The following is a 24,704-nucleotide window of genomic DNA, read 5'->3' as shown; positions in this document are numbered from 1 at the left end:
TGTCATACTTGCACTTGTCCTTGATCAGAATAAAGTGCTTGCTTTTGGGAAGAACTTGATTTAAACAGTTAAAGAATGAGGAAGTTGAATTTTTTTGTTGTTTGCTTTTTGCTTTTTTAAAATCTAAATGTTTTTCTATTTGAAGCTGGGGATCTAGGACCTAGAATTGCAGAATTATTAAGTATTATTAATGTTGATTGTTGGTGAGGCTTCTTATCTGCTGAGTGTTATGACCACTTCATCTGGTTTTTGTTGGATTGTTATTTCCACTATGTAGAACTAAAATAAATTCTTTTGGTTATTTTCTGGTTAACTTTTCACTTGGAAGTAGTAAATGCACTTTAACTCTGGAACTCTGGATAAAACTGCATTAGTATGTGAATGAAAAAAGTGTCCTATCAAGATTTAAAGTAATAGCAGGTTAGAAAAAAGCCAAACAAACCAACCCAACAGCTCCAACTGAACAATTTATAGAGGCTGGAACTGGAATTAGTGACTATTTTTTTGCAGACTGCAAGATTGTGAATTCACAAGGAGAAAGGTCTGGTTTTAATGTGCTTGACAGATCAGCAACATGAGACTGCATGATGCAAGTTGTAAAGCACTAGAATTCCCTCATGCTGCTCATCCAGACTTGTTCAGAAAGTCCAGGGAGCTCTATGGATATTGCACAGGGCTCGCCATTTCTTAGCAGATGGAGAGACAGCTTAAATGGTATGTACAGGCCAAGTCAGCAGAAAGGTGACATTGTGCTCATACACTGCAGATGGAATTTGTGCTGCTGAGTGATGTAAGCATGCATATAATAAACCTGAAAGCACAGCAAATATTCTGATAGTGTTTTCTATTTGAGAATTTGTAGTTTTAACAAGAATTTGAGTTTTGTACAAATTGCCTACTGCTGTGGAGTTTACTGTGCTAGAACCTGCTGACATTTTAAGCTATAGACTGAGAACTGAAAAGTATGCTACTTCAAGCTTGGAAGCCTTTAATTATTTTCTGTATTGTCCTGATTTTCAACTGGGATAGAGTTAATTTTCATCCTAGTAGCTGATATGGTGCTGTATTATGGATTTAGGTTGAGAATAATGTTGATAACACTGGTGTTCTAGTTGTTCCTAAGCAGTGTTATGCTATGTCAAGGACTTTAGCTTCTCACACTGCCCTGCCAGACAGGAAGCTGAGGGGGTGGGCAATACAAGAAGCTGGGCAGTGACATAGCCAGGAGAGCAGAGCCCAGCTGGCCAAAGGAATGGATATTCCATACCATATAGTGTAATGTTCAGTATATCAATTAGGTGAAAAGCTGTCTGGGATACTGCTTGGGCATCAGCCAGCAGGTGTTGAGCATTTGCATTGTGCATCACTTGGTTTATATATTCTAATTTTATTATTATTGTCATCATCATTATTATTAATTTCCCTGCCTTTTCTGTTCTATTAAACTCGCTTTGTCTCAAGTTATAGAATGGTTTGGATTGGAAGAGACCTTAAAGGTCATGTAGTTCCAAACCCCTGCTGTGGGAATGGGCACCATTCATTGGACCAGATTGCTCAATGCCCCATCCAGCCTGGCCTGGAGCAGTTCCAGGGATGGGACATCCGTGACTTGTTTGGGGAACCTGTTCCAGTGCCTCACCACCCTCGCTGGGAACCATTTCTTCCTAATATCTAATCTGAGCCTCCTCTCAGTTTGGAGCCATTGCCCCTTGTCCTGTCACGACAGGCTCTTGTAAATGGTCTCTCTTCACCTTTCTTTTTGGCTCCCTTCAGGTACCTGAAGGCTGCAATTAGGCCACCCTAAAGTCAGGAATTTTACCTTTTTTTTCCTATTCTCTCCCTCATCTCACTGTGGGAGGGTGAGGGAGTGAGTGAAAATCTGTGTGGTGTTCAACTGTCTACTGGGTTGAATCACAGTTGAATTGCCACAGTTCAAACACAAAATTTGTCTTCCTGAGGTAGGGAACACAGATCTTCTTGATCTGCTTTGCTTTCTGTTAATGTTTTGAAGACAGTAATAAATGTAAATTGACATTCACATTTCCTTCTGTATCTCATAATGAATCCAGTTAGTTTTGGATGATAAATATAGTGGAACAGAGGCTGTAATTAGAGAGAGGTATCTTTCCTGTTGTGATACCTCATGGAGTGCTCTATCATTTCTTGCCACTGAGTTTATACTGCAGCATGATGGCAAAGGGCATTTTGTGTGGCAGCTTATGAAGTTTTAAATACCTCTAATACTGTCTATGGAGGGGATGCCACCTGAGCCACTTTGTCTTGGTTTTCCTATATAAGAGGTAATCCACTAGCACAGCAGAAAGGAGTCATCCATGCCCAGGAGGACAGATATCCTGTTTTTTCAGAGTGAAGTTCATGTGTGTTGTGACTAGGTGCATGTTGGACACAAAAATTCTTTACTTTTCTTCTTTCACTGATGAACTTCAATCTGTGATTAACAAGGATGTCTGAGGGGATGGAAATAGGCTGAGGCCCTTCAGAATGAGAAAGGGTGCTACAGTCTTTTTTTTTTTTTTTTGCTCCTGCTTTTCATCTGGCTTATCTTAACCATCTCAAACATTCACTTAGCAATAAACAGCTTAAGGTAAATAGCCAGTAGAGGCCAGAAATGAAGAAAAGTGCTGGCAGACTTGTCTCCCTTCAAAGCATGGGTCAAGGCCAGATTGGATGGGACTTTGGAGCAACCTGGTCCAGTGGAAGGTGTCCCTGTCCATGGCATGGTGTTGGGACTGGATGATCTTTAAGCCTCTTCCAGCCCAAACCATTTTATGACTCTTTGATAAGAGGAATAAGAGGAGAGGCCATTTCCATGGTGACTGGTTGGACACAGGGCATTGGGAGAAAGGAATGTAGTGTTGGGTCTGTTTCCATTTCTTTATTCTATCCCCTGGCTTTCCATAACAGCAGCTGTCTTTCCTGTGTATGCCACACACATCCACAGAGTGAAATAAGGGCAGAGACACTTCTAGCCACGGGCAGAACTGTCTGGAGTGACGTGGAGCAATGCAAGCTGTAGGCAAGACAGTTCCCAAATTTTTTATCCTGTCTGTGTCGCTGAGGTGTACTTTGAGGTCCAGTTGGGATTTCAAAGGCAACTGTCACTTTTCAGTGAGATAATTTGTGGCATTTTGAATAATTTAGATAGGAAACCATTTAATTTCTAGTATTGGCTTGGTGTATAGAAATGGAATATGATAGTTTCCTGTGTCCAGTATTAGCTAGCTTATGAATTTGAGATATGGAGAAAAAGTCAGACCTGGATTTATTTTTAGAAGCCACTGCTCTTTTCCCATATCTGCAGGATCAGGAGCACATTTATAACAGGATTAGCCAAGTGCATCCTGCAAGGGTAAAGATGTTAGTATTCAGCCATTCATGTTTCATAGCACCTTTTATTCCTTCATTCCTTCATATCTTGTTAAGAAGTCTTTGCTTGGTTACTTTAACTAGAATATAAGCAAGCTGAATACTGGCAATACCATTTTATGCAATGAAGGATGGACTGTGAGCTCAGTAAGGTGGTGTATAATGATGGAAATGGTCATGTTGGTATGTGGGTGCAGTGTTGTCTGTGGTGGCAGTGTGCTTTTCAGGGGCTGAAATGATCTGCTCCCAGCAATTTAGTCTCCCTCTGGTAGCATGATATGTTTGTTAAAAGCCAGAAGCAGCTATTCTTCTGGATGAAATGCTCAGTCAGTACCAGAAGGACTTGAGCAAGATGCAGAGAAGTAGTCTTTCTGTGAAGCTGTCCACATGAAAGGGAGTTCCCTTGCCCTTTCTTTGGGCTGAGAATAACTGCTCTAAATAGTTACAGAACTATTAACATTTGATAAGTAAACCCCTATTTTTTGCTGGGTGCAGCATAGGTAAAATAAGATTTGCCTGCATTATGTAAGTAGGTATCATGGTTTAACCTCAGCTTGCAATAGTCCCACACGAACCACTCACTCACTGCCCCACCAGCATGCTCAGATCTGGAAGTGTAAGTACAGGAACTCGTGGGTTAAAAGTGAGAAAATTTGTGGGTTGAGATAAAGACAGTTTAATGGGTAAAGCAAAAGCTGCATACAGAGCAAAACAAGTAATTCATTCACCACTTTCCACGGGCGGGCAGGTGTTCAGCCATCTCCAGAAAAGCAGGGTCCCATCATATATATATTATAGTGACTTGGGAAGGCCAACACCATCTCTCCAAACATCCCCCCTTCCTCCTTCTTTCCCCAGCTTTACACACTGAGCATGATGGCCTGGAATATCCCTTTGGTCAGCTGGAGTCACCTGTCCTGGCTGTCTCTTTCCAACTCCTTGTGCACCCCCAGCAGTGGGGTGATTCAAGAAGCAGAAAAGGGCCTTGATGCTGTCTGAGTGCTGCTCAGCAATAGCAAAGCCATCTTTGTATTATTAACCTATGTTCAGCACCAAGCAAAAAATATTTGGTCCAATGGTCCAATACCATCCATTAGGAAGAAAATAATCTAAGAAAAAACAGCAGAGTAGGCAAGTGGGATTGGAAGGTAGTTAATCCTTGTGTCTTGAACCCCCTGACAAGCAGTGATTTTTGAACAAACACCAGCAAGAAGAGGTCAGATGACATTGGTTTTATTTTTATTATTTTTTTTCCCTATATCTTTTCGTTTTGAGTGTTCTCTGTCTTTAACCTTGAGCAGGGGCACCTTTGACCCCAGAGACAGAGGAAGAATTGGTTTCTGCGAAAATGAATATGTGGAATCACAGGCTGCTTCTGACCAGTTGTCTACTACACAGCATCTGTTGGTATATGCTGAAGTGTTTTTGTGCCCAGGCTTGCAGCATAAGTTATGACTTAGCAAAATGAATGCTTGGGGTCTGCAGGCTGCTACCAGTGCTGATTCAGAACCTATAGTTAAGAGCTCAGTTCTCTTGGAAAGTGTTGTGGGGAAATTGCTGCTTAAGTGATCAGTATGGTAAGCTGTTTGGGGATTAAACTTTGTATCATGCATGTTTTGATAATATTCCTTTTGTTTTCTGTTATTACAGACAGGGTAAGGGGAGAAAATAGCTCTTAATTTTCTGTGCCCAGGTGAATACCTTGAGGTGTATAGGGTATATAACTTCAATTTTTTGTGATTGCAATGTGTATTGTGATAAGATAGTGAAAAAAAAAAAACTAGGGCGATGTCACCACAAACATTAAGAGCAGACTGATACAAAGGGAGTTATAAACACTTGAGATTTAACTTGGTTAATTCTATAGATCCAAGTTATCTGGCAACTAAATGCCTCCCACAAGTCTTGTTTTTCTTTTATAATTCCATTTACCAGAAACCAGAAATGCTAAGAGCTGGTTACCACAGTCAGCCTCTGGAAAGGTGTATCAAGGGGATTAGCACGAAGCTGTAGAGATTTGTTGCAGTGGGAACAGCTGTGTATAAAAGTGCTGAGAGCAAATTAGTCATGAAAAACCAAGGCCTGAGCATGTTATTAAATTCAGCCCATAGGTAGCACCAGGTCTGAAGCTCACCATTTGTTTTCATGCTTCAGTGTGGGAAGTTAGGTTTCCTGTTAATGCTTGAATACAACCTTGATACCATAATAAGCATTAAGACATCCTAGTGCTGATGTGGTCATACCACAATTTGTGAGCCATTCATAAGTTCTTTGCCTCTGTTACTAATATGGCTTTTTCCTGAAAGAGGTGACTGTGGCATGTATAAATGAGAGGTTTTATGCACCATAAACATTAGTTGAAATGATTTATAAAACTTGCTGATTTGTCTTGATAAAATAGCAGCTGTGGAAATTTTGGGTTTGGCTTTTTCTGCTGTTTCTATTTTTTTGGGCTTTCTGAGGTTTATGTGATTTTCTTTTCATTGCTGTTTGTTTTTTTTTTTTTTAAGTAGCTACTTTTTTCTAGTATATTTGTTATACTGGCTTGTAAAGGTCTAAATTTTTGTTCCTTTTATGTCTTAGAAAACTTGTATAGATCAAGCGGTTTTTACTTTGCTGTATTGTCAAGAAGCTTACAGCTCTGAGGGTGATACAGGTGAAGAGATGCAGCCTGCTTGTGGCTCTGGTGATTCTCAGAGTCTGTTTAATGAAAATGCATGGTGAATGTTGAAAATACTGATGACACTTATTTAGAGTTGCACATCCACTTCTGCTCACAATTGTACTGATTGAGACTTAAATAGAGCTCTGCAAGGCTGTCTCTTGAAAGACTAAATAAAGAAATATCAAGGCTGAAGGAAACACTTTGTTATCCACCTATCCCTTAAGTAATTTCCTGTAGAGGAATTGTTAATTTTTTACATGGTTTTGTTGTTTGAGGTTTTTTTTTGGTTGTTTTTTTTTTTTTGGTGTTTTTCTTTGAGGTTTTTTTTTGGGTTGTTGGCTGGTTTTTTGGGTGCATGTTTTTTTTTTTTTAGGGGGGAGGGTATGTGTGTGTGTAAATTTGCTTCCTGCCTTGGTTTCAAAGCAAACTAACTTTGGTTTGTCAAAGATGCTTTGTCAGGTTCATGCATCCAACCACAAATACCAGTTTTTAATACTCCTGAGTCAGATAGTTACTAGATGGTCCTTGTCAAAAATATGGATATCTAGAGTAGATTCTTGGGGAAAAAAGATTTCCATGAGGTTGCTGTATTGGGAAACCTGGAGTTCCAGGTGATAGTCTGGTCTTATGAAGTGGCCATAGGTCCTGCATTCCTGAGAAATGAGGTATTGTTGTTAAAAAGGTGTTGATATTGGCTCAGAGTTGCTTACTTATAGTATGGGAAGGAAATGATGATTCTTCTATAAGCCTGGTAATGTTTTAAGTGCTTCTCCTCACGAATACTGCAGCAAATCTGGTCTTCTGCTTTCCTTTATGAAGTGCTGGATGAACTGTAGGCTCACAGCAGTAAGGGTCAAGTCTTAGCCCTGCTGACACTCAGTGGGATACGCAGGCAGTAAATGCACAAAGCCACCTCTGAGCAGAGGATGGTTACAGTAGGTGTCACTTGGTTCCCAAAGAAAAGTGCAGCTTGGAACAGACCTGGTACAAAGGAACTCACTTGGGCAGGTCCTATCTATTCATCTATATTTGTACTCTGCTGCTTAATCTTCCAGTGCTTTGAGGTGCAACTGAAGGAAATCCCTTTGCTTTCTGGCACTATATAAAAGTATTGGATAGTGTTGAAAATTCAGGGAAGGCTCTTCATAAAGTTACAGAAAAGGAATTTGGGCAAGGTTAAGGCTGGCTTTGTAGAAGATGGATATGATCTGTAAGAATGCTGTATAGAGCATATGTTCTGTCTACTGTTTTAAAAAAGTCACCTGCATCTTGACAGATAACTATTGTCATTATTGCTTCAGTCTTTATTTTCAAGAAGACACAAATGAATTAAGTTGCCACTTGCCATTATTCGAATATTGTCTAAAGGAGATTAATGGAGCCTGGTTTACAGAGCTTGTATCATGCCTGTTTTGGAACTATTTTCTAGAATGTCACATTTATATTAGTTCACTGCACACAGTTGTGCTCAGAATTTATGGCTAATTGACTGGGCTTTTAAAGCTCTGTCTAAAAATATCTGCACACAGTTTTTGTTCAATTTTCTGTGATTACTAAGGGACTGTTTGGAAAATCCAACCACACAGTGATAGATAGGAAAAGAAATAATGTCTGTGTTACTATTTGGGTTATTTAATAGTGCTTAATAGCTTTATTGACACTGGAGGGATGTAGCAGCACTCTGCTTTGTGTACATGTATTTGGATTGCACTTACATTTCTGCTTTTCCTGTTGGTCTCTGCAAAATGAACAGTGCCACATTCTCACAGAAGATCTAGGTTTTATATCAAGCCTTTAGAATATGCCTTATCAGGGCATCTTAGCTCTTGCTCCAAGGGAGTAAACAGACCTGGTTTGATGGCTGAGCAGTGGTGTTAATACTTCTCTGGTTGCTCACTGCTCTCTCTTTATATGTGTCTCAGTGGAGGGGAAGCCTGGGTTAAAAGGGCAGCTGTTTACTGGCCAGACCTCTAGTTGACACACAGTATTTCCCTGCAAGCTCATCAATAGTAATATTGAGACAAATAGAACTGCAATGCTTCCTGTATACATGCAAAGGAGGATATAAACTAGTATGTTTTGTCTTGTCTGATTTATCACTGTCATAGTGATTTATTCCTTAGCTGTTCAGCTTCCCCCCCAAGCTTCCTCTCCTGCTTTCAGTCTTCCTTTTATTTCTCTTGCCCAACAGTGATGAATACTGCAGGATTTGTTGACAGAACTGTTTGGCACTGACAGGGAAGGCTTTAATTTAAATTTAAATTAAAAAACTAAATTTAGAGTTGAATTTCCTGAAGACTTTGTTTCTCTATTTTCATAAATATCTTCCCTTTTGCTTTTTAGATCACATGTAGGTACAGTTTGGCTAGGAAAACCTGTTCTAGAGAGTCATATCTTCTTAGGTAATGGAGACAACTCCAGGAAAAAATGAAGATATTCTTGAGCAGCCTGTAAACTGGAGAGTAGGCAACTCTGCACCCCCCTTGCATTCCTGTAGGCAGGAACACATTAGACAAATTAGAAGGGTAAGAACCAAATATTTGCCTAAGTGCTTGTTTATTCAGTTCCATTTTCCATTTGTGTTCTCCTGTGTGGCAGAAAAATCCTGGCATAGGTCCAGCTCAGCAAAGCCGTATGTGTTGGCTTTGACTGGGAACAAATTTTTGCAGTAGGGAGACAGTTCTCTTGCATGGGTGATACTATAGGTACTGTTAATGCTCCAGTGTGTTTGCAGCCCTAAACAGACTGGCATTCCTCAGGGCACTTGTAGATAGATAGTGAAGACAAAGAAGACTAATCTCAGTTCAATGAAACTTTCTGTGCATTATGGCTCTGTTTTATGCTTTTCACGTGCTATGAAAGTATATCTTGATCTAATCACTATCCAAGATGTCTCAGAAATAAGGTGTCCAAAATAGATGGGGTTTGTTTACAGGCCAAAAAACAGTCACCATTTGCATTTAGTTCTGTCTCTGTATTGTGGCTGTTAATACACAGGAATCATTTCCAGGGATAGTTCTTGTCCTTGGTGCTGGTGAGGCTGTATCTTGAATCCTGGGTTTAGTTTTGGGTCCTCCACTGTAATAAAGGCATGGAAGTGCTGGAGCATGTCCAGAGGAGGGCAACAAAGCTGGAGAAAGGGTCAAGAGGATCAGCCTTATGAGGAGTGGCCAAGGGAGCTGGGGTGTTTAGTGAGTGTCCTCTGGAGAAGAGGAGGCTCTTATTGCTCTCTACTGAGAGAACTGCCTTAAAGCAGGTTGTAGCCAAGTGGGGATCTGTGTCCTTTCCCAGGTAACAAGCAACAGGACAAGAGGAAATGGTCTCAAGCTGTGCCAGGGGAAGTTTATGTTATTAGGAAAACTGTGTTCGCTGAAAAGATGGTCAAGCATTGAAATAGGCTGTCCAGGGAAGTGATAAAATTACTGTCCTGGGAAGTGTTAAAAATCCATGAAGGTGCTATACTTAAGGACATGGTTTAATGGTGGACCTGATGGTCTAGAAGGGCTTTTTTAACCTTAACTATTCTATGTTCCCTGTGAGTCACCTGTTTGCCAGCATTTTGCATATGCTTCTGGCTGTGTTTCTAAGTGGCTGACTTTAGGTGCACCAACCTGTCTGGAAGACTTTACTTCCACAATAAGAGGTGGCTGTAGGTAAATGACCCAGACTTTCTGTCAGTAATCTGCCTGGGACTTGTCTGGGTTTGGATAAATAATGAGTGCCTTTAAGGGAGAACATGACAGGGGATGTTTGATGTGGTGTACAGGAGGCTTCAGGATATGTCTGGAGTAGGAAAGAAAAGTAGAAATGCACTGAGGAAAATAGCTATGCATTCAGCTGTCACTGAGAAAAGATCCTACCAGGGCAAGATAAACAGCTTTGAGCTCAGTCAGCTGCACCACCTGGACTGGTTGATAATGGAGATTACACATCATCTTCATAAACCACCACTCCTCAGAAAAGAGTATTTGTATCCAAGATGTTCCAAGGGACTTGTTTTGAAATTTGTCTTACCTATAACAATTGAAACACCTTTCATGATCTGTGTTTGCAAACAAAGCATTTGATTTGTGATTCAGTTAAAGGCATCAGTCTAATCAAACTCAAATGTCATCTTTACATTTGTTTTTCTGAAAATTAATTGTAAATGTAAAACTATTTTTAGTCTCCTTAAGTCAAATTATTGTATTACTAGAACAAAATCAGAGTTATTGTTACTATTCCAACGTATTTTCATCCTCCTGAAATGACTAGCAAAAATTAGTTATTTTATAATCCTGCCTGTCACTATTGGCCTCATAGTGGTGTCTGACTGAAAACATTTGGTTTGACTGTATGCAGTTCTTGGTCACTTTTTCCACAAACACAGGCAATAGAGCTGCTCTGTGAGTAGCAGTCAGTTGACTAGGACAGCAACCTAACCTAGCCAGGTTGGCAGCCTCTAGCTCTGGGAAGAAAGCAGATGTTATGGAAAATAGGAGCATGCGCTGATATGAGACATGAGAGATACAAGCCTTTGTAGCACCTTAGAGCCTTCTACTGATAACCAGTCTAGGGTGCCTCTGTAAGTTACTGTGGTGCCTCTCCAGTGACAGTCTGTCTGTCTGTCTGGAACCACTGGCTCAGTCACCTTGTTGTTAAAGTGGATTGGAGCACATCAGGCATGTGGCCATAAATGAACTGCTAGGATACCTTGTCTCTGCTTCTGCAGCTGTTTTTGCATAAAGAAAAGGTACAACTGTGACCTGCACTAAGGAGTTCAGCCAAACATGTTCTGAGAAGTCCAGAAAACCTTTGGCACCTGCAAGGAGATAAACTAGATTTTATTGGGCACAGAATCCAGGTGAGGGATATTTGCTCCCTGTTTCTTTCAGAGCTGTCATCCAAAAACTTGTTTGTGAGGAGTCTGCAAGCAACACAGTGTGCATCATGGGCTTACTCGCCCAGCAGCATGTTGCTGTGCACGTTCAGCTCAGCTCCCACCCAGTGTTCATGCTGCACCATTTTATCAATTAGCAACTGATGGTCGTAGGTGACTTCTGATACAAGTGTATGTAAGTTGTCTCCTCTCTATTCTTCTCTCTCTAGGCAGGAAGATCCACCAAGACCTTTTTTGCTGCACTCATGCTTGAGGAGCTCTGATGAAGAAGTAAGATTTCTGCAAAAATGTTCTCAAGTTCTGGTGTATTGTCTCCTACCCTCAAAGGATGTCCAGTCTGTCAGCTTGCGCATAGTCCTTGCAGAAATACTTGCAACAAAAGGTAGATCAAAGATAAGAGATGATTAACCATTTGTACATGTACAATAGTAGCAATTACAAAGTTTATCATGTATAAGTATTGATGCTCTACTTTTACATTCTGGAGTTCAATTTCTGTGATAGCCAGTAAGACACTATATTGACAAAATCAAGCATATACTTACTTAACTCTCATGATCTGATGCCAGACTGTTTATCACATTTCAGGCTGAAATGCAATTTGTCCTTTCTCATTTTTTTTTTTTTCATAGAGTAATACTTTTGAAGCTTTTCTTGGCATTATTTATAGGGATTATATGAATATTTCTGACCTTTTATATTACATTCAGATGAATAAACACATCCTTAAATCTGTGGATCCTATAACTGAATCATTATATTATATTTATATACTTTGATTTATGCAGTGTGTTTTTTTAAATTGAGGTATTTCTACTTTGTTTTTATCAGCTACACTTTATAAATACAGTACAAATTTTTTATGTCACTGTCAAACTCAGAAATTATGAAGTCCCAAGTATTACATGATTCAGTTTACTTTCATTTATACTGGCTGTAATGTCATAGCCTTCAGAACACACAGCATAAAGAATGAAAACACTTGGAATTTTCCAAATAGAGCTCAGCTTTGTCAATGTATATCAATTTCTCTAATAAAATAACCAGTTTTATCAAGAAAGTATATGCAATCTCAAATGTACTGAAGAAGACTGGTTTTAGATTTTTTGATGTCTATAAACTTGGATATTTATTTCTGCCTTTTATCTGCAGTTTTCATTTGCAAGACAGCAGTTATTTTTCAACATAAGGATTTTGTTTTAAAATATTTTTTCTCTCCAGTACTGAAACCAGTGGTGGAACTGCTGAGTGATCCAGATTACATTAACCGGATGCTACTCAGCCAGCTGGAGTACAGAGAACAGATGAATGAGCATCAGAAGAAAGACTACACATATGCTCCTTCTTATGAGGAGTTCATCAAGCTCATTAACAGCAGCTCCGATGTTGAGTTCCTGAAACAACTGAGGTATTTAACATTTCACTGTAGCTCATTCAAAACTAAACATGCTTCTTTTCCAGCCCATTACTAAGATTTGAATGAATTGTGATTTTTCTTTTTAAATTTAATTTTAGATTTCTTTTTGTATGGTGAAGCAGAGATTATAAGGATGATAAGCTACAACATTTGTTAGATCTCTAATGTAATCAGCATTTTAGCTCAGTGGCAGGAAATGCATAAAAATTGTGCTTAGTAGTATAGTGGAGATGATTTTACTGTTGAAAGAGACAAATGCTTGAAATGTATGAAAGGCATACTAAACTCTTCCTTGCAATTTACCTCTGTGGAATTAGGTGAAATATGTTGAATTTCCATTAGTGTGGATGGTTTTCTCCTCATTATCTTTATGAATTATGACTGGCCATGGTGGTCTGATGACTGTGAACTATAGTGACCTTAGGGACACTGAGCATTCAGCTGTGGTGTGGAAAGAAGGGGTTTGAGTTCCAGCACATTATACCACTGGGTGAGAGGTTTTCCTGGACTATTGCAAGGAGGTGTTTCCCAATTGCATTCTTCTTAATTGTGTTAATGAACTCTACAGAGCTAATTAAAAACATCACTGAGCTCCTACATCTCACGAGTTTGTTTGATGTTTGTTTGCCTGTTTTCTAATGCAAATGGCACCTGCTCACTTTGATACTAATTCCACTCCCTGTCTCATCTCTTTCTCCTTATATCTCTCCTCTTAATATGAGATATTGCCCGCACCTCCAGCCTGCTTGCCCAAGAACTGGTTGTTTATGCTTGTCTTTTCTTTGCAGCTGTTTCTCCTCTGATTTCTGATTTATATGAAAGGATAAGGAGCAACTGACTAGGAAGTGGGGAACAGAGAAGGTTCTGCTGTTATAGAACCTCCCTAGATGTCCTTGAGTTGGTTTTGTTGAGCAGAGCAAAGCTTTGGAGGACCCCTGAAACCGTGTCTGGAGTGTTTGTCCTAAGCTCTCACCACCAGCCAGACCTGGCAGGTTTTCCCCTTCCCAACTCCTCTCTGTTGCTGCTGCAGGCCAGCTTTTTCTCTTCTCAAATGGCTGCAGAAACATCTGAAATACAAAACATGCATATTGATTACATTTGGTGCATTCTGTGCCATCTCTTGTGACCCTGAACTTCTGTTAGGCTTGGCCTGATCAGGCCAAGAGCTGGCTTATTGGGATGGGGTGTGCGGGCTGTGCAAATAACGTCATCCTTTCTCTGTTCTTCTCTTTGATTCTGAAACCACTTGCATTTCTGGGATAGGAAAATACATTTAGGTGATGGTGAAATGATTCTGTTGCTTGGCTACTTATTGTTCATCTGCTGTAAAATTTGCTCTTTACTCTAGGACAGCGTGCCTTTCCTGAGAGCAGAAATTAGTCTATATTAGACTCTGCCTAAAACCTAATTGATGTATTTATTAGCATAATCACACTAATGGATCTGTTTGTTTCAAAAGCAGCCCAACTCTTATGTTCTTGTTGTTGTTGTTCAAGCACATTAATGCTCAGTGTGTTCTCTTCTTAGCTGATAGGTCACTTTAAATTGCGTTCTCTAATACCAGAGAGCAGATCTGCTTTATGAAATAATGTGGTTTTGGCTGCTCCTAGGTTTTTCCTTTCTAGTCCATGAATACCAACTGCCATCATCTTGAAATGTGTTCCTCTACACCCTATGAAATGTTGGTCAGTCTAACCTGATCAGTATTTTAGTAGAAAATGTCTGAAAAAATGGATCTTCTTTTCAAAGAGAAATAGTATTTGATTTTGGAGGCAGTGTTCTTCCTTCCTCTGGGATAGTGGTTAAAGAGCATTTCCTTTGGGAGGAGGCACTCCCATTCTCTTTGTCCTCCAGCACTTTGGGAGCACCCTGAGAGAGATGGGCCAACCTGCAGTCATCTCAAATTTGTGTAATCTATTTGGCAAAGCTTTCATGATTAACCAGTGAAAGCTTGCAGATTTGCGTTAACAAACCAAAGAGCGGTCCCTATATGGATTGAAAAACAAACAAAACCAGGTGGTACTTAGCTGTAACTCACAACAGTGGACCACAGGGCAAATCTATAGACAAGGAGTTAAGTGGGAAGAAACAAATGAGCTGTTGTGCACTTATCCCTGAGAAGCACAGTGAGAGTCTGCTGGAGTGATGGGAGTGGGGCAAATGCTTCCCATTCTCTTACAACAAATAAATTACTGGCATGTTTTACTTAAACAGAGTTTTCCAGTTAGATGCTATTCTGGGTAATTATGCTCATCAAGAATTCCTGTTCTTGGTTTTATTTGGAAATAGTGTTTCAGTGTCTGTTCTAAGACAGTGCATGGCATTCATGAACTCTAAGCCCCCTCCTGTTACTTATAATGTTGCCACATAACATCTTGGTAAAGAACATGTACAGGCAGTAGCAATTTTCATGGTAGGCTTAGCTTTGAGGGAAATTTATCTTAAGGTACTGCAGTTGCTGGGAGCTCATTATTTTGCATTAAACATTCCTGTCATGCTTATCTTTGCAGATTGATTATTATCTCTTTAATAAAATAAAGATAGAATACCTTGCTAAGTTCAAGAGGCTGTGGGACACTGATAGACATTTCCTCAGACTCCTGCCTGAGCACAGCCAAGCAGGCAGGGGCTCCTGGGTGTATGCATGTGACAGCACAGGAGGGAGGGCTGCTGAGGCATCCTTCCAGACTGGTTTCATTTACAGAGTTTTGCTGAGCTTCCTTGTGGGTATAGCCAGGGATTCATGGTGGGGAAGGCAGGGAAAACCTCTGGCTGGTTCAGTGGAAACCTGTGGGTGAAAGTGTGTGTTGCTCTCACCCAGGAAGTCAGAAAATAGAGGGTGAGGCTATGTGGGCCTCCTTGTAAGCAAATGTAAAGCTCTCTGCTGTGCAAATAGCTCTTCCTGAAAGGATAACAGTGGTGCTAGGATTTTCTAAATCTCGTTTGTCTCCTAGCTTAGAAGCACTACCTTTAGAAGAAATATTGTATTGATTTTCTGCATCGCTTTTATGGATTTTATTTTTGGAATGACTTTGAATGGCGCAGTAACTACTTAATTTTGGAGAACTTTAGGATTCATAGTTTGTTTGTATCTATAGCGAACCTCTAACATTTAGTCACTTAATCTCTTGGAACATAACTATTGTTTTTGTTGAAGTATTCCTTTAATTTTTGTAGGGAAATCAGGGGAGCTGATATTTTTATCAAAAGGAATTTGCTGATTTCTGGAGAGCTATTTTGGGTTTGTTTGTTTTTCTATCATACCTTTACCATGTGAAATGTTGAATTTGCTGAGGGTAATGGGGTGAGAAAAACAAACCAGCAAAGCTTTCACAGAAGGGATAATTGTATGGTTATACACTAATGTCCTTCAAACTCACTCTTTCTAATGTTTAATTTCTTTGATGTTTGTCATGAAGGGAGGCAAACTTTTATTACCAAGTTTTCACAAAGAGTGTTGTTCCTGTCTTTCAAAGAGAAATAGTGAAATTTCACCTTAATTTCCCCTCAGACTGAAGTTAGCATGGATTAATTGGAATTCTGCTACAAATAAGGAAGAAAAGATGAGTTCTTACACATCAGATGTGAAATGTGTACCTTCTCTGTCAGGAGAAGACTAAAGATAAAAGACCTGCTGGGTTAAAAACATAGTTGAGAACAAATAATAGGGAAATAAGCTGATGGATAGATTTAATTCTGCTCTCAGGTTCAGCATTGTATTTATTCTGATATTTATCATTACAGCAGCAAAAAGTCACAACACAGCTCACAGTAAGAAAGACTATTGCTACTGGCTCTGTATCATCTTTTACCTAAGAAATGAGAGGAGTGCATGAATAGAACAGAGAATAGGGAAGAAGGAAGTAATATGGATGTGAAGCCATGAAGGGTCCAGTTTATCAAGCACAGTCACTTCTTCAAAGTTAAATTAATACATCACATTTAAAATGTCCTTAGATGTTGAATCACCAGCACCACAGAATATCTATCAGCTGGAATATTTGGAACAGAGTTACAGGGAGAAAAGGGTCATGGTCTGGCAGTGCAGCAAGGGGTGTTTCTGGCACAGGGTTGTACAGCACTCCCACTGAGTAGTTGCAGCAAGAGCCCAGTGCTTGGGAGGAACAGACTAAATAGCATCTTTGAGCATGTCACTCTAAGCATCTCCCACATTAAAGTAACACAAAGAACAGGAAAAAAGGCATGCTGTGTTAAGTGTTGGTAGTACAAACATGTGAAACTGGCAAAGTGAACAAATGGGAGGGAATCTGGAAGGGAAAAAATTGCAAGATAAGTGGGAACTACCTTCCACGTGCAGTTGGTTGTTTGTACCTTGTTTGATAAATTCATGATGTCACAGTTAGCCTGCAACACCCAAGTAAGGTGAATGAATGTCATTGCAGTGCATTTACAGATGTCATAATCAATGCATCAAAAGTCTAACTTAGTTGCCATGAATAATTTGGGAAGTCTTTGTCTGAGTAGGGAATTAACTGTGGGACTTCCTATGCACCACAGCACCACCCTTACTATGGGGCTGTTCTTCCTCTGATGGACTGGGCAAGAATTGCTGGTGTGTGGAAACAATCAAAATACAGTAATGGCAGAAGGAAGTAGTGTTACAAAAATTACAGGTTTTCAAACAGGTTTTCAGGCTTGAATTTGATAACTGAAGAATTTGCTGCAGAAAAAAAATCTGGAAATGTAGTTGAGTGTATGCTGTGTTATAAAACTGTGTATACAAAGAGCCAGAGACAATCAAAATCCTAAAAGAGTTTTAGGAGGCAAGAGAAATGGGGGGAATTGAGTGATGTAGGTGAAAAAAGTTGACATGAAGGAAGGGAAATATTTTGAGGATCACATGTTCTTTCTTAAATGGAGAATAAGTCATCACAGAAATAGCAGCCTGTCCAGGAGGCTTCAGCTTTTATCTAAGAGTTAACCTGATAGATAGCAAATTCACTGGAATACTTGCTTTCTTACCAATCAACTACTACCAAAGTAAGTGCATTGAAAGGAATTTGAGTGTTATGACCTGGACTTTGACATTTATGAGACTTAAGTGACAGTCATTTTCTTTGCTAAGTGCATGGTATTTGTTAGTTGCAAAATCAGTTTTACTTAAAATTCAGTTTGCTAGCTGCTTAACTGTCTGCTATTGTTTAGTGTAGTTTTAGGTGATAAACATGTTTTAATTATTCCTGGAGTGTAATACTTTGAGGTTTTACATATTTTAGTGTAATTTGTTTCTTCTACAAATTTATATATGCTTCATTTTGAGTGGATTAACTGGAAGAACCTTACAGATGGCTCTTTTCTTTTAAACTGAACTACCATCCTGGTTTCCTATGAAAACTTGTATTTAATGTTTGGAGTGTGACTTTATACTGTGACTTAATATAATGTTGTGAGTATTACCTGTCTGTGCAATGCCATCAGTTGAGAGAAGAGTGCAGCATTATTGTTAGTTGAATGTCTCATTTTCAAGATAATCTATTTTCCCTGCTCCCTGTGCACACTGCTACTTGGGTTTCAGGTATACTGTGAGATTATTCTGTTTCTATGTGAGGAGGAAGTAGAAGTATTTTGATTTTTATTAGTTCTTAAGTGTGCTGTATGAAGAACACATTGTAAAAAATTAATACCATGTTTTTTTCTTCTCCTCCCTCTCTTCACCCTTGCTCCCTACTGTTTTTAAAATTAGGTATCAAATTGTAGTGGAAATAGTTCAGGCAACCACAATCAGCAATATTCCCCAAGTGAAGAGACAGAAAGGTAAGATTCCAACATCTGTTGTTTTCATTTTGAAAAGCTGTTTGAACTCTTGCCATACATATGCAATCAGTGTGTGTGGGTTTTTTAGGCAGATTTTAGGAATCCTATGCCTTTAGTATTTTGGTTCTGTTTCATTTGTCTGAATCTTCCAGAACCTCACATGGTATGATTATCCCCCCCTATCCTATGTTCATCTAAGCTGATGGATCGTGAGAAAGGTCATATCTATGATACATTTATTTTCAGAACTTGCTGCAACTGGGAATTCTGACATTACAAATTCATATGCTGAGAATCATATTTCCACTTTCTTGTTCATACAATCTGTTCTTCAAAATCTCAGTCTGTCCTTTTTTCAAAACACAGAACAAGGAATGATACAGCATAATTTGTCAGTCAGTTATTTTGACTTTTTAATGTATTATGTTTTTGAGTTGCAATAAGGAGTCCTCTTCATTTTCTGCAATGATTTGGCAATGGCTGCCTTTTAAAAAGCCGTGCATATTACAGTTGTACTTATATTTATTACATATACTACTTTTTATGGCTCTCAAAATATGCGAAAACTGAGGTAGATCATCAGGAGATGATCTTAATGGCAAAATTATTGACTAAGTCATTGCTTAGGGAGGTATACTTAAGTCGTATCAATGCATAATAAAAAGGCAACAGATAGTAAAATTAATTTCTTTGTGAATAAATACAAAATATTTTAGGTTCTCATGTGATCTGAATCTCTCTAGGTTAAAAAAATCCTTTTCTAGTTCCTTATATCAAACTTTAAAAAGTATATTCAAGTGTAGTGAAAAATGCAGAAACAGAAGATGAACATGCTGTGGGGTGGGGAAATTTTTGGCAATCTGAAGAGTTTGAGGTCCATGCTCAAGTTTTAGAAAGTAGAAGGTTGTCAATACCAATTATACTTTTTGTTTACTCTCTAAAATAGAGCTAAATGTGCATTCCAGTAGGCTATCCTGCTTGTATTAAACCAAGATAACAGGAAAAGTAGACATTGGTTTTTATTCAAGTGTACATTATAGAAATAGATATTAATATTTTTCAGATAAAAGATAATTAAATGGAAAGTCTATTTCATAAAGTAATAAAATGAGGATAGGGAATTTAACTCAGAGAGCATTATGAAAAATCAAATCTTGCTAAGCCTGTATTTCCATTTGTGCTACCATTGGTCTTTTTGAGACAATAATTGATTTGGGGAATATTTTGATACAGTTTATGTTCCTACAATATATTATTTATTAATTAATTCTCCTCTATCTCCCTTGACTTTATCTGTTTAAATATCTACTGTTCTAAGTCATGAATAGAAGATTTTTTTTGAAGCTACAATTGTCTGTTGCTGCAGAACAGATACAAAAATACAGAGTTGGTGGTATGCGGTAAAGTTGATTCTGCATTTTTATGGGCTCTTGATTTCTACCTGTACTAAAAAAACAACCTAACAAATTTCACTATGTGGTTCATTGACTTTTTTTATTATGATATGGAATTTTATTTTTGGTTTATTCCTGTGGTAACATTACATATAATGTAAGTGTTGATTACCATTGCTGGCTCTGTTAGCTATTGGGGCTAACCCTTTTGTTTATTAAATAGCCAGTGGTCATGCACATTGTCTGGAAAAGGTGATTTTTTTTTTTTTTCTTGACGCATATGAAACAGTGTGCCCAACAGAGGCATGCCAATACAGTCTTTTTATAGTTCACACAAATTTAGGGCAGATTTTTAATTTCAGTTATTCCACTCAGGTTTTCATCTACCAAAATTTTTCAGGCTCTATGTATGCACAATAAATTCTTAAGAGGACTATCACAATTGTAGAGGGGTAAAATCTAGTTCAGAAGACTGTTTTGGGCCTTATTTTTCCTAAAGGAGGTGAAGGCATTTTACCTAACGTGGTAATTAATATAATATGTTCCTGAATTTTAAAAACAAAAGGAAAAACTGTGATACTCTTCTTAGAACAAATGAAACCCAACAAAAAAACCCAGCACAGCTCACTGCTAACATAAAGATTGTTGAAATCTTGTAGAACAGATTGCCATGTTACTTAGCATCATGTTTGATGTTTCCTTTTCTGGATGCTACTGCACAATGCTACCCCTGGATTTAATGGTGAATAATTAAATGTAAGCTTTATGCAAATCAAAGTGTGTCTGCACAATCTCATTCTGTCTTTCTCTTTTTAACCTTCTCCCCCAGCATGTGGTGCACACCTGCAGTGATGTGTGAGCATGGCTGCTGGATGAATAGGACAGTTCCCCCTTTGCTGCTAAATGAGCTCTTGGCTTTTGTGTCAAGGGCATCTCTTAGCTTTGACCCCAACCTGGCAAGAGAGAGTCTTACTGATAGCTATTTCCTTTTTCCTGTGGCAAAGCTGGGTCCTGAAAATGTAACTGCTTCTTTAGTGCCTGGCTGTTCAACTGGAGCAGCTGAGCTCTGGCTGGCCAGCATTCTGCTCTAAAGGTGTAAGAGTAGAGCAAGTGTAGATAGTATGTATGTGGATGTAGAATCATGGAATGGTTTGGGTTGGAAAGGGCCTTTAAAAATCCTCTACTCCAACCCCTGTGCAATGAGCAGGTACATCTTCAACTAGACTGCCTGGAGTCCCATCCACCTGACCTTGAATGTTTCCAGGGATGGGACCACCTCTCTGGGCAGCCTGTTCCAGTGTTTTGACATCCTCATTGTAAAAGACACTCCGTTTATATAATCCAAATTGCCCCACTTTTGGTGTAAAATCATTGCCCCTTTGTCCTGTTGCAACAGGCCCTGCTACAAAGTCTGGCCCCATCTTTCTTACAGTACAGGCCTCTTTTAAGTACTGAGGGGCTGCAGTTGAGTGTCCCCAAAGCCTTCTCATTTTTGGGCTGAACAATCCCAGCTCTCTCAACCTTTCTTCTTGGGAGAGGTGTTTCATCCCTCTGATCATCTTCGTGGCCCTCCTCTGTCTTTCCTGTGCTGTGGTCCCCAGAACTGGATGCAGTACTCAGCTGGGATTCCACACAAGGGTGGTCTCAGCCTCCATCATTTGGAAATATGGGAGCTCCCCGAGGCAGTGTTTTGAATGGAAGAAGGTGTAAACAAAAACCTGAGGAGCAGTTAGTGGAGCAGAGTGGCCAAAACTCTGCAGTAGTGAGTGCTTAGCTACTATTTATACTTTTAGCAAAAGAAGCGTTGTACGACCACACGAATTGCAATCAGTATTCCTGAGCAGGACTGTGGGCTTTTACTATCGGTTAAAGAGATATAATTAAGTCTCTAAAACTGACCAAAAATACTTATTTTTTCTAAAAAGATTAGGTGTCTATTATTGAAGGATGAATAGTCTGAGGACCAGATATCAGACTGATGACTTCTCATAGGAGCTACAGTTACCTGACCTTTTTACTATTTTATTTGGTGATGCCAAAGTATGCATTTAATGTTGGTGCCCAGTAAGGTGGGAGAGGAAGGCTTGTTGCTCAGTAAGGACAGGGTTCTTTACACTTCTTAACTAGTGCTGGTGCCACCTATTGGCAAAATATTTAGCTGTTAGGACACTAATAAAATCAGAGAGTATTTTAAAGTACTTCTACACGTGATTTTATTAAACCCTCTATAGTTAAACAATGGCATGTTGTAGGATTTATTCCTTTTCAGATTTCTATCACTTGAATCTTCTGGTATGTGAGCATAAGAGAGCAAACAAAAATGTACAGAAGCATCTGATTCATGTTAAGCAGTAAGTTTTGCTTTTGGCTCCCTGAGAGAGTCAAAGGTCAAAATGTTGGGGCACAAAGTAATGTCAGAACTTTGCAGTGGGATGCCAGCTGTGGGTGGATGGTGGAATTTCTGTGGCCAGGAGAATTGCTTTTGGCTGTTGCTGAATAAGAAACATAACACAGCATTATTGTTTCTAGAGGGGTAGATAGTTTATTTTGGAGCAGTGCAGGTCACTGTAAATAGAAGCTGTTTCCTTGCATTCTGACACTGCACTTCCCTCATTTACACTGGCACAGAAGCACAGAATCTGCTGTGTACATGTTCACTTTTCCAACAGTATCTTCCTGTGTGTCTTCTTCCAAAATGGTCATGATCGCTCAAGCAGTGACTGTAGGAGGCAGCTTGGTTTTGGTGGTAGTTTTGTTGTTGTTTTTCTTTGTTTGTTTAATTTGTTTGGTTTTTCTTCCTTTTGGTATTTTCAGATGGTACCCCTCTCTACAGTCACATGTGCTATGGTTAAAAGAGTCGCATCTTTCTACACCTTTAACTATAAACAACTCTCCTCATCTTACCCTTTGATACAGATTCATTCTAAATACTGAACCAATTAAAATTGAAGCTAAATTTTAAGTATTTCAGTTGTTTGTTGGTTTGTTTTTATTTATTTTACAAAATCTATCTTATCTGCTGAAGATTTTGAAGGACTCTAAATGCTTATCTGAAAATGTTTACTGCATTTTGATCTATTAAAGCAGTTTGTAAGAGGACAAATACATGGATTAAGCATTATAGCATGAATGACAGATGATATGCAGGCTTCTAGAAGCAAGAATCTTAAATTTTTGTGAAGAAAAGGTTTCAAAAACACCAATTTGGAAATAGCGACAAAAGTAAGTTGTTAAGTTAACTTGATATTTGTAAGTTGTAAGTTAACTTGATATTTGCTGTAACATGAATAGGAAGCTGCTTAAATACACTGGTTCTAATTTTAACAGACACATTTTTGTTTCTTCTCATACTGATATTGTATTACAGGATCTTACCAGAATTTTAGCAAGGTTCTTTTACTAGCTGCTTTTGAAAACAAACCCCAAAAATGCACGTACCTTGTCTTAGGGCAACACAGAGCAGGTCTCTCAACAGTTTTTTTTTTTTTTTTAAGGATTTTTTTGTAAAGGGATTTGTTTGATTGGCCTTTTAATTTTCTATGCCCTCCACCTTACACATGACTTTACAGTATGAATGGACAACCACCCTTGGATGTGACTGGATGGGGCTGTTTTTCAGACACTGCAGTGTAATCGACCCCAGGGCATCCCTGTTGAGAAAACTGCTCATTTTCAAGCAGGGATTGTGAGAGAGATCAAATAAGCAGCCATTTCTGTGTGGAGAGATCTGCTGCCTTGCAGCAGAAGATTTCTCCTGCTGAGCCTTCCCACTGTGTGTCTAGATATTTGCTTTTCTAAGCAGAGCTGACAAGTGGCACAGGAACAGGCCTGGCTGTGGGCAGGCCTCTCAGGTGCTGGGGTTCTCAAAGAGGTTTCAATGTTCAGCTGTAAAAAGGGACTTTAAAAAAAAAAAAAAACTGGGACTGTGGGCTAGCTTAGTTATGTGGGTTGTGATGTGTGGGTTTTGTCAAGATGATAATTTAAAGTGAAGTAAAATGGGTACTGGTTCCAGGAGATTACAGATGCCATGTAACTTAATTATGTCAAAACTCTATTATGATTCCTCCCCCTGACCTGCATCCTCCACACAGGAATAAACATTCCCACACAATTATTTTTGCACAGTTTTCTGGCAAGGCTTAAAGAGCTGACATTGTGCCTGCACGTCATGCTCAAGCAGTAAGTGTGCAGGGAATCCATGTGCATGAGGGTAAAGGCTGCAGAGTCTGTGGTACATTTATTTGCTTTTATTTGTGATTTGCAAATCAGCTTCGTAGGGGAAGAGTTTCTTTCTGTTCCTGAGATCCTTTGTGTCTGCTAGTGATGGATTTTATTTTACTGTCTGGCACATACTGACTCCCAGGCTCAGCTTTGCCTTACTGCCACTGGAGTTTTTATTTTTCTCGGCTGTGAGTGGGAGGCTGTGTTGCATGACACACTGCTAATGATCAGAGCCTGACTTGTCCATGGTCTCCCTGCAAGCCCCTTTTCCCAGAGCTGTCTGTGGAAGTGGTTGGGATTTAACACTTCTTTTCCTCAGTCTTTTGTCAGACCAGAGGAAAGCTGCCCAAGGTCCTTTCCTTGGACCTTGGGCACTAGAAGAACAGTGTGTGCTATTCTTAAAGGTCATCCTGCTCTCACAGAATTGAACAAATGCTTTTCCAGGCCTATGTAGGCTTTTAAAACTTGTAATTCAAGGTTTCTAAGATATGAGGAGGTTCATAAAGACTTGTAAGTTATATATACGGTTCCAGTTACTGCTTACACAAAAATATTGAATTGATCTTCACAACTTAAATACTAAGTATGACATTTAGGAGGCCTTGCATGTGCTTAATCTGGCTCTTGGAAAAAATCTTGCAAAAAAGCCTGTGATGGGGAGTATGTGTGTTGCTCCTTCAGTGACAGGTAGCGCTGGTCAGTGCTGTTGCATGTGCTGCCAGGTGTCATGGATCTGTAATTACTGAAACTATAAAGGAACAAGAACTTGTATTCTCAGTTTTATTCATGCTTTTGCCATATATAACTTTGTAGGCAAAATGAGAAATCTCTGCCTTCTGTTAGCGCTATTAAGAGGTCATGCATGTCTAAAATACCATTGTTTTTGCTTTAAGCAAATTTACATTGTTTTTGTTTATCCTCCTGCGTGCTTAAGTATAATAAAGGTTGTGTGACATTTTGTGGCGT

At 39.1% G+C, this 24,704-nt stretch overlaps 1 protein-coding gene across 1 annotated transcript in view; it reads left to right on the top strand.

Annotated features, from left to right (window-relative positions):
- The window catches only part of SNX25 (sorting nexin 25), an 81,628-nt gene that overhangs the window by 20,945 nt on the left and 35,979 nt on the right, over positions 1-24,704 (top strand). The window contains exons 4-6 of the mRNA XM_054291042.1: positions 11,141-11,313; positions 12,153-12,339; positions 18,053-18,123. Of these exons, the coding sequence (XP_054147017.1) occupies positions 11,141-11,313; positions 12,153-12,339; positions 18,053-18,123 (431 nt within the window). The remainder of the gene's footprint in view (positions 1-11,140; positions 11,314-12,152; positions 12,340-18,052; positions 18,124-24,704) is intronic.

The sequence above is a fragment of the Melozone crissalis genome, unplaced genomic scaffold, assembly GCF_028551555.1.
Source record: "Melozone crissalis strain CALT ecotype California unplaced genomic scaffold, PUWL_Pcris_2 ptg000006l_1, whole genome shotgun sequence".
NCBI classification, from domain to species: Eukaryota; Metazoa; Chordata; class Aves; order Passeriformes; family Passerellidae; genus Melozone; species Melozone crissalis.
Note: the sequence above shows the minus strand (reverse complement) of the source record. Positions and strands in the feature narration are given on the sequence as shown.